Below are 9,008 nucleotides of genomic sequence, written 5' to 3'. Positions count from 1 at the left end.
GTGCTTGGAGGGTTGTGAGCAAGGACACCCCTATTAAAGTGGGTTCACGGGTTTTGACCAAGGGCTGCGGCAGCTCTGACAATACAAGGAGGAGGCTGAGAAGGCAGTCAGTCTTACACCTGCACTGGGCCTGAGGCCAGATGTGGAGGCGGTCAGCATGGGGTGTGAGGTCAGGGGAGGTTCTCACTGTGTTTACAGGGAAGAGGTGCAATGAACAATTCTCACAAACACTCAGCATTGTAAGAGTACAGGGAAAGCTCTCAGAGAAGCAACTTCCCGAGAAAATGCTGAGCACATATTTATTGGTAACTTATCTTGTAATCTTTAACTAAAGGCAGTAAAGCAAGACAGATACCAGAATGCAGGGATTAAGGAGGCTTCCTCCTTCAGTTCCAGAGGTAATCACACAAGAGTCATCAAAAAAGGTCTTTGAAGATAAGGGGGCTTATTCCGCATGCAGAACGGCATCTAACTAGTGCTGACAGGTCAGCCAGAACGTCTAACTTAAGGGTACGGGAGAGAGATCAGGAAGAGGGAATAAGATTAAATTCCAGGAGACATTTCTGAGAAAACAGTAAAACATGGAGTTCCCACATGGGTCCAGACGCAGACTGCCTGCACACCCTGCTACAGAATCCCTGACTTCCTGCGGACACTGAGTTGGGGGAGGAGGGATTCAGGCAGTAAGGCAGACATCCAGAGCTCTGGATGCTCGTATGGGAAAACAGGGGCACAGCAACAGGGGCTTAGCCTGCAAACCCCAGAACCACTCCCATCAGCTCCAGAGCCTCTCCTGGAGTTAGCAAGGAGAAGCAGGTCTCCCACCTACTAGACGGGGAAGAGGTGGAATCTGTAGGGCCACCTCACCTAATGGGAGGGAGGCTTTAGATCAGAGCAGGAGCTTCCCACCAGCTGCATGAGCTTCCTGGGGCAGATGGTCGGAACAGAAGCCTGTCCTCTCTCAGTCTCGGACCCTAGGCGTCTGAGATCAACGTGTCCCAGTGCAGTGCTCTCTCCAGAGGCTCCAGTGGAGAGTCCCTCCTGCCTCTTCCAGCTTCTGGGGTCTCCAGGCACCCCTGGGCTTGCAGGCCCCTCCCTCCCATCTTTGCCTTCACCTGGTGTCTCCTCTGTGTCTCTGTCTTGTGGAGGGAAGGAGCCTTGCTCTCATGGTCCTGCCTCAGTGACCTGGGGATGGTGGTGGAGGTTGGGGTGCAGCAGCCCCAGGATCTGTTCTGACAGATGCTCTCTTTCTGAGGACAAGTCTCCCCTCACTCCTCTATCGTCCTTAGAGACTCAGGAGCCCACATCATGGGGTACCTCCAGCACCAGGACCCACCCTAGGAAATTTCTCAGAAGCAGGGACCAGGCCCGGGGACTGAGGGGAGGAGGGAGCTGGTCTCTTTGTGATTCACCAAGGGGGCTAGGATGCCTCCTACCCAGGAGGGCCTTGGACTCAGCTAACTACCACCTGGGATCTCCTGCCCCCGCCCTGGTAGAGGGCCCCATGACGCACTCCCCCCACCTGCTTCTGACCCCAGCTACAGAGTCAGGGATCCAGAGACCCCCTCCTTGGCTTCTTTTTTATGTGGAGGCTCCCAGAAGTCCCTGAAGCTGTTATACTCAAGGTGAGTTACAGTGAAGGGTGAAGATTAAACTCAGTGAGGCCAGAGGTGAGCACGGGCTCAGCAGTTGTGGCTCGTGGGCTCTGGAACACGGGCTTCTCTAGCTGTGGGACATGCGCTCAGTTGCCCCGAGGCATGTGGGACCCTAGTTCCCCGACCAAGGTGGGAAACCTCATCCCCAGCCTTGGAAGGCAGATTCTCAACCATTGGGCTACCAAGAAAGTCCCTAAACTGCCATTTAAAAAATTTCTTTCTGTTCAGCTTGAGTGACTCCCACTGTGGTCTTCCAGTTCACCGTCCATTCCGCTGTGTCATCTAATCCGCCACTGTTTTCTTTGAGTGCATTGGTGATTTCATTCTTCAGCTCCATTGGCTTCTTCTTAATATCGTCCCTGTTAAACTTCTGTGTTCACCCAGGCTTCTCCAAGGATCACTGAGCATCTTTATGTGAGATCCACTGGGTGGACTGTCATCTCCACTTCACTTAGATCTTATTTTATCTTGTTCCACTGTTTGGAAGACATTCCTTTGCTGCCTCATCTTGCCTAAATCTCTGTGCTTATTTGTATGTTACGCAGGTTGCTCATGCTTCCGTGTTATGGAGAAGTGGCCTCATACAGGAGACACTCTATGGGGCCCAACAACACACTCCCATCTGGTCACCAGTAATGGAGCTTGATGGTCTATGGGAACTCTATGTGGGCAGTCTATTGTGGGCACCCCAGTAGGCAGGACTTGGCCTTGGCCTGGGTGGCTACTGGAGATTGAACCCATGCCCTTCACCCTGTGGAGTTCCAACCACTGGATCACCAGGGAATTCCTTAAAGGAAATTCCTTTTAAGGAAAAAACGAGGGGACAAAGATATTGGGTGTACGTGCTGAAGAAGTCTGGGGCGGCAGCCAGCAGGGGTACATAGGGATGAAATAACAACAGACTTCAAACCCTCAAAACAAGATCACAGGAAAGTTCACACAAGGTCAGGCACTGGGCATCACTGTGAACCTTGATTTTTGGACAAATGTACATATGGATGAGTAAGGGAGCACTTTGGAGAAGAAACAAAATAGCATAGAAATCAGCTACTTCCAGAGACTCAAGTCAATTGATTCCTTTTTCTGCTCCTTCAATCCAGGACATTAAAAATGATCTATTATTACCCTTTCTCTTTAACTTGGAGCCTACATGTAACTTCTCCCTTCAGTCTCTTTGATTCATAATTTCACTCCTCAGTACCTACAGAAATATTTACTCATGTACAAAAACACATCTAAAGGTACTCATTCACTCTGCACTTTAAATAGTGAAAAAATGGAAATGCCCTAAATATTTACCAATATGGAAATGGAAAAAATATAGTATATCTATTTATGGAGTAAATGTAACAATTCAAAAGAATGTTTTCCATCTACATACAGACTTGGAAACTTTCCTAAGACACTATTATGAGAAAAAACAATGAGCAGAATAATGTGTCCAGTAGAATTCATGATGTAAAAATTATTCATATCTGTGAATATGCATGCCAACATCTAGAATAAGGCCTAGAGGGATCAATACATTTTACTATTCTGAATAGGGTCCTCCTAAAATTCCCACCCACCTGGAACCTCAGAATGACGAAATTAGTCAAGTGAAGGCGAGGTCATGCTACACTGGGATGGCCCCTAACCCCTGGCTGGTGTCCTTGACTAACACATGTAGGGAAGACAGCACGTGAAGATGGAGGTGGAGGCCAAAGGGACTCAGGTCCACACAGGGGACGAAAGCAGGGCTGGCACGACCAGGTGCCAGAAGAAAGGCAGGACAGACTCTCCTTCACAGGCTCCTGGAGAAACCAACCCTGTGACACCTTGATTTCAGACTCCAGCCTGCAGACTGCAAGGAAAAAACACAGCTTCTGTGGCTTTCAGCCACGTGCCTATGATGGTCTGTGATGGTAGAGATAAACACCTGTTTAGCGATGGTTAGCACTGAGGAAGAGGATCTGTCTATGACTACACTGTGTGGCTATTATACGGTGAGAATTTACTCTCGTGTGGCTAAATTCTTGCCAATGAAGAATAAATCACCCTCATTTCACGCTGGACGTTTCAGCTCTGCCACTTACAAAATATGAAATCCCGAACAAGTTGTTAAACACGTGAATGACTGAGCCACTCCCTTTGTGGGTAAGGGGTGTCCACACACTTCTTCCCAGGTTGGTGCAGTTTCCCTTCCCTGGACACCCCACGATTCACGTTCTTCCTCTGACATGGCTCCAGGGACCGTGCACACCTGTCCACCCATGCTGCAAACCTGTCTCTAACCCACGTCACCAGCAATTCCATTTTACTCAAACAGCACTAAGTGTTCCTTTCCTTTTTGAACACTTTCCAAAAAAAAAAAAAAGAAATCCTCATTACATATTAAGTTAGACCCAAACTTCTGAGCCTGGATCAAGATCAACGTGCTGAGCCCCATCTCCCTTCCATCCGGGTGTGTGGAGGGTCCCTGAACCCTGAGCCATGCCACTAGGTTACAAACTGTTCTCACTCTCAGCCCCCTTCCGGCCTTCAGGCTTCTCCTGTGGGCGCACAGCAGAAGCATTTTCATTTACTTTCCTTTGAATTCCTGTAGCATAAACCCTCAGTATCGTGTATTTTAATCAACTCCCATTAAATTAAAAAGTTCTTTTTGAGAGAAAGAATTGTATTCATTACTGTGTCTGGCATACCATTTCACAGAGTAGGTGATCAATACATATTCATCAAATAAATGAATAACTATTATAAAGCACTTGAGTTTCATATAATTGATATGCATTAAAATTTTTTTCTTTTTCATTTTTGGCTGTGCTGGATCTGTGTTGCTGCGAGAGCTTTTTTCTTGCTGTGTTGAGCGGGGGTTGCTATCCAGTTGTGGCGCACAGGCTTCTCACTGCAGCGGCTTCTCCCGTTTCGGAGCACAGGCTCTAGGGCACGTGAGCTCCATCCTTGTGGCTCCTGGGCTCTAAGCACAGGCTCAGTAGTTGTGGTGCACAGGCTTAGTTGCTCTACAGCATGTGGGATCTTCCCAGATCAGGGATCAAACCCATGTCTCCTGCATTAGCAGGTGGATTCTTTACCACTGAGCCACTAGAGAAGCCCTCAAAGTTTTTAAAATTATAAATAGAAATGATATACAATCAGTACCTACCAGTATAGTCGTATTAGCTATAGAATATTGAAATAATTCCTGACCACAGCCCTTTGTTACCCAACTGCCTCCTGCTACCAGCATTGGCCTGGTCTCTCCTCCCCTGGGAGCACATGGACTCTGCAGCTCCCAGCTAAAGGATCTCTGCCTTGTACAGCAGGAACAATCCAGACCTGATCTGATCCAGCCTTGAGACCACCAGTGGCACCCATTCTGACCGATCCAGACCTGTGTAGTGTCACTGCTAAATATTTCAATAATTACCACTGATTATAAATAAAATGTAAACAGTCTGAAAATGGTGCCTCTCCTCACTGCAGAGGTTCTTACAAGACTCTGCAGAGACAGGAACAGAAAAGGAAGATGATACTCTGCAGGCCTCTGATGGTTTAGGGAACATCCGTTAGGACTCGGTCTTCACGTAGAACAGGAGATAGGCAGTCTCCCGCCTAGAAAGGAAAAAAGTGCAAGGGCATCACTGAGACGAAACATTCAGAGTTCATTACTACATTATTACTTCACGCTAGAACACCCATCAGAAAACTTCCCGGATTACTGGATCAGGTCTTCCTCTACCTATCAGCTCAGAGCAGACAAAACTGGGGACCTGGGTAAATAACTATTAGCTAACATCTCAAGCAGGGGTTGACAAACTATGAGCCCATGAACTTAAGTAAATGTAACAGGAACAAAGCTACATATGCTCACTCCTGTACCACCGGTGGCTGCTTTTGTGTTGCAGAAGCAGAGCCAAGGAGCAGAGACACAGGTTGTGTATCCCAGAAACTGAAACATTTGCTCTCTGGCCTTTGACAGAAAAAGTCTGCCAAACCCTCGTTATTTATTGATCTAAATAACGGGGGATCACTGACAACCAAAAGGTGACCAAGTGTGTATCTAAGAGTGTATCTAAGGGAGATGCTTAGAAGAAAAGGAGAAGAGGAAAAGTAGCAGGTTGCAGGGGTGGGGGGAGCAGGATTTCAAGCACAAATTTCACCCAATTTATCAGTTTCCAAGTGAAGACCTACTCATGTGGCTGGGGCCATGTCCCGCACCACGCTTAGTGTGCAATGTCACCTCTAACCCAGAAGCTCTGCAGAAAAAACTTGCAAAGTCTCTGCCAAGCTTTTTCCTCTCCAGCCTCCCCTCTGTGTAGTTACTGATTTTCAACAATATATTTACTGTTATTGACTAAATTCAAGCCTCCGTACCAGACAACGGAGAAGGACAAGAGTGATCCTTGCCTCCAAAGAGTTCACGGTTAACATGAAAGAATGTTATGCAGGTGAACAATGACCGAGCAGCGTGGTCCTGGCTGTGAGGAGGTGAGCACATGACGCAAAGCACCTGAGAGGCTCCTGCAAACCTGCCTGGATGGTGCTGGGAAGGCATTTCAGGGTAGGTGGGCATGAGCAGAAGCACGGAAGCATGAAGGTGGTTTGCCTCAGGGACAAACTAGGGGAAGGGACAGCACGTGCAAAGCCAGGGATGGTGTGATGTTTGGGGGCCTCAGACACTTTAGCACTGCTGGGTCTAAACTGCAAGAGCAGGACCTCCCTGGCAGAGCAGTGCTTAAGACTCCACCTGCCAGTGCAGGGGACACGGTTCCATCTCTGGTCCCGGAAGGCTCCGCGCGCCGCGGAGCAGCTGAGCCTGCGCACTACAACCGCTGAGCCTGCAAGCTCTGGGGCCTGTCCTCCGCAGCGGAAGCAGCCCCCACAGTCAGAAGCTTGCACACCTGCAACAAAGGGCCCCCGCCCGCCACAGCCAGAGAAAGCAACGAAGACACAGCACTCACAGACATTTTTTAATTAATTTAAAAATACATATGTAATTTCAAACCTTTATCTATGAAAAAAATTTACAAAATAAACTAGGAGAGGAGCAGCACAGTGGATGGGGCTGAAAAACAAGGCTGAGCATATTCTCTGGGCCTCCAAAGGTGAGTGGCAGCCCTCTCCTACAGCAACAGATGCCCTGAGTGAGCTGGGCATCCCAGTGCCCTGGGACCCACCACCAAGCCCTCCTCACCAGCGGTAGTTGTGATTTCCATAGGTACACTGGACATCTTTCCAGGACACCTGCAAGGACAAAGACAAACCAGGTTAAGCGGCCAGAGAGTGATGGTGCTGCCAGCTGCCCTCGCTCCCCTAGAAAGACCAGTCTGACTATTCCCAGGCCCGACCACCCAGTGATAGGCGCTCGGCACACCGAGTCCCGAGTGCATTGTCTACACTTGGTTATGCCGGGCCCAGATTTTGTAACTCTTTCTAGAGCTTCTTGCCTTCATAGGTTAGCCCAGAGCACAAGCTTGCAGGGCCCTGAGCTGAGAATTCCAGAAACCAGGACGCTAGGCTAAGCAGACTGTAGCAGAGCTGTGAACCAGACTGGGCTCCATGCAGTAAAGGGCTTCAAATTTCACAAAGGTTCCCCCGCCACAGAAAACAGGACCTCAGTGTGTCTGGGTCCCAATGGCCTTCTAGTCCTGGCTCAGAACCCATTAGAGATGGAGAACCCAGGGCAAGAGGCAGTTTGGGAGGACATGTCTCACCCAACAAACATTGGAGTCGTTGAAGCAGAACCATTCTCCATCTTCAGAACTCCGGATGTAGGCACAGTAGTGACCGTAGTCAGCATTCCCCACGTGGGCGATCACAGCAAAGAGCTCATAGTGCCCTCCACGCTGAAGGACACAAAGATAAGGGACCCCATCACACCTCCTCTTCCGACCCTCTGCTTCTCAGTGCCTCTCTGCCAGGCACTGGTGCACCCATGGCCCCAGAAGACCATCTCTGACCACAAGATGCTCATACCTAATTACAGCACAGCTGTGAAGCGAAGTTTCACACCAGGTTTACAGATAAATCTGGGAACCAGTCTCTACCCCAAAATAAGAAGGAATGAGCAGTTGAGGAAAGCTCCCCAGAGACAATGTGCTTAAACTGACCCTGAAGGATCTGTGGAGGTCTGGCAGCACGCTCCGGGGGATGGTGGTGGGGGAAGGGGTCAAGGGATGGGGCAGGGGTGCAGGGAGCCACCGAGGCCAAGTCAGGAGTCAAAACATCCCAGCAGTGGCAGCCTTGGAAGGCTCTGCGCAGAGGAGCAGCAGCATCAGATTTGTGTTTGAGAACACCAGAGTGAAGGGATATGAAAATGGCTTGAGAGTCCAAGTGAGGCAGAGTCACAGCTGAGAGCAGAAGAAATGGCGAGAGACTGACCACCCGCAAGAAGCACCACGAAATGACAACAAGCACTGTAAACATAATTACCAGCTAACTTCCAGCATTTGGCTAAGTCTTCACATACATTCCTTTTTTGTAATCCCAAAAGTGAACTAATATTTTATTTTTCCATGATTTAAATACAATATTTCCTGGGAGTTCAGCTGGTAAAGAATCTACCTGCAACGCAGGAGACCCCAGTTTCTGGGTCAGGAAGATCTCCTGCAGAAGGGAACAGCTACCCACTCCAGTATTCTTGCCAGGGTCACAAAGAATCAGACACAACCAAGTGACTTTCACTTTCAAATACAATATTCGTCTACATATTACATCATAAAGCACCCTCAAAGAAAAAAATTACTTTGTGTTGTGAATTAAATGTTTCTACTCCTCCTGACCAATTAAAGAGTCATATCTAGATGCTGAGTCTATAATTTTTTTCTTTAGAAACCTAAGGTTCATATGCTATAAGAAAATTATGAGCATAAATATATAATTTATGTGCTATAATATTAATAGCATACTGGAACTGTTATATGATAGGTGACAGACAAACATATATCTAATATAAAATTTGAAAAGTAAATATTTCCATTAGCAACACACGCAAATATTTTATGACATACTTGCTCAGGTGAACTACTTCAAAACAAGCTTAAACGTTATTATCCTGGTTCTTTGTTAGATTTGTATTATTTATTGCTTTGCTACAAGTTACAGCTTTTTATGATTTTACAGTGCCTTTAGCAGTCTCGTGATGACAATTTTACTAACTGTAGACATGCTCACACATCTACGCTGTATATAAAAAATATGCCTAAATATGTCTAGCCACTGAGAGAAAACTGCCTTCACACCTTTCATGAGAAGCGTAAGAATCAGAAGCAGGAAATACTTTGCACTTCACTTAATAATACATCTTCAGGGACTTCCCTGGTGGCACAGTGGATAAGAATCCGATGCAAGGGACACAGGTTCGATCCCTGGTCT

At 47.7% G+C, this 9,008-nt stretch overlaps 1 protein-coding gene across 3 annotated transcripts in view; it reads right to left on the bottom strand.

Moving 5' to 3' along the window:
* Positions 1-4,293: 4,293 nt before the first annotated feature.
* The window catches only part of USP18 (ubiquitin specific peptidase 18), a 63,306-nt gene continuing 58,591 nt past the window's right edge, over positions 4,294-9,008 (bottom strand). For all 3 annotated transcript variants that reach the window (XM_069585361.1, XM_069585359.1, XM_069585360.1), the window contains exons 9-11: positions 7,349-7,480; positions 6,829-6,878; positions 4,294-5,246 (exon numbers count right to left, since the gene is read on the bottom strand). In XM_069585361.1, the coding sequence (XP_069441462.1) occupies positions 5,201-5,246; positions 6,829-6,878; positions 7,349-7,480 (228 nt within the window). In that variant the 3' untranslated portion in view covers positions 4,294-5,200. The remainder of the gene's footprint in view (positions 5,247-6,828; positions 6,879-7,348; positions 7,481-9,008) is intronic.

Source organism: Ovis canadensis, chromosome 3, assembly GCF_042477335.2.
Source record: "Ovis canadensis isolate MfBH-ARS-UI-01 breed Bighorn chromosome 3, ARS-UI_OviCan_v2, whole genome shotgun sequence".
Classification (NCBI taxonomy): domain Eukaryota; kingdom Metazoa; phylum Chordata; class Mammalia; order Artiodactyla; family Bovidae; genus Ovis; species Ovis canadensis.
Note: the sequence above shows the minus strand (reverse complement) of the source record. Positions and strands in the feature narration are given on the sequence as shown.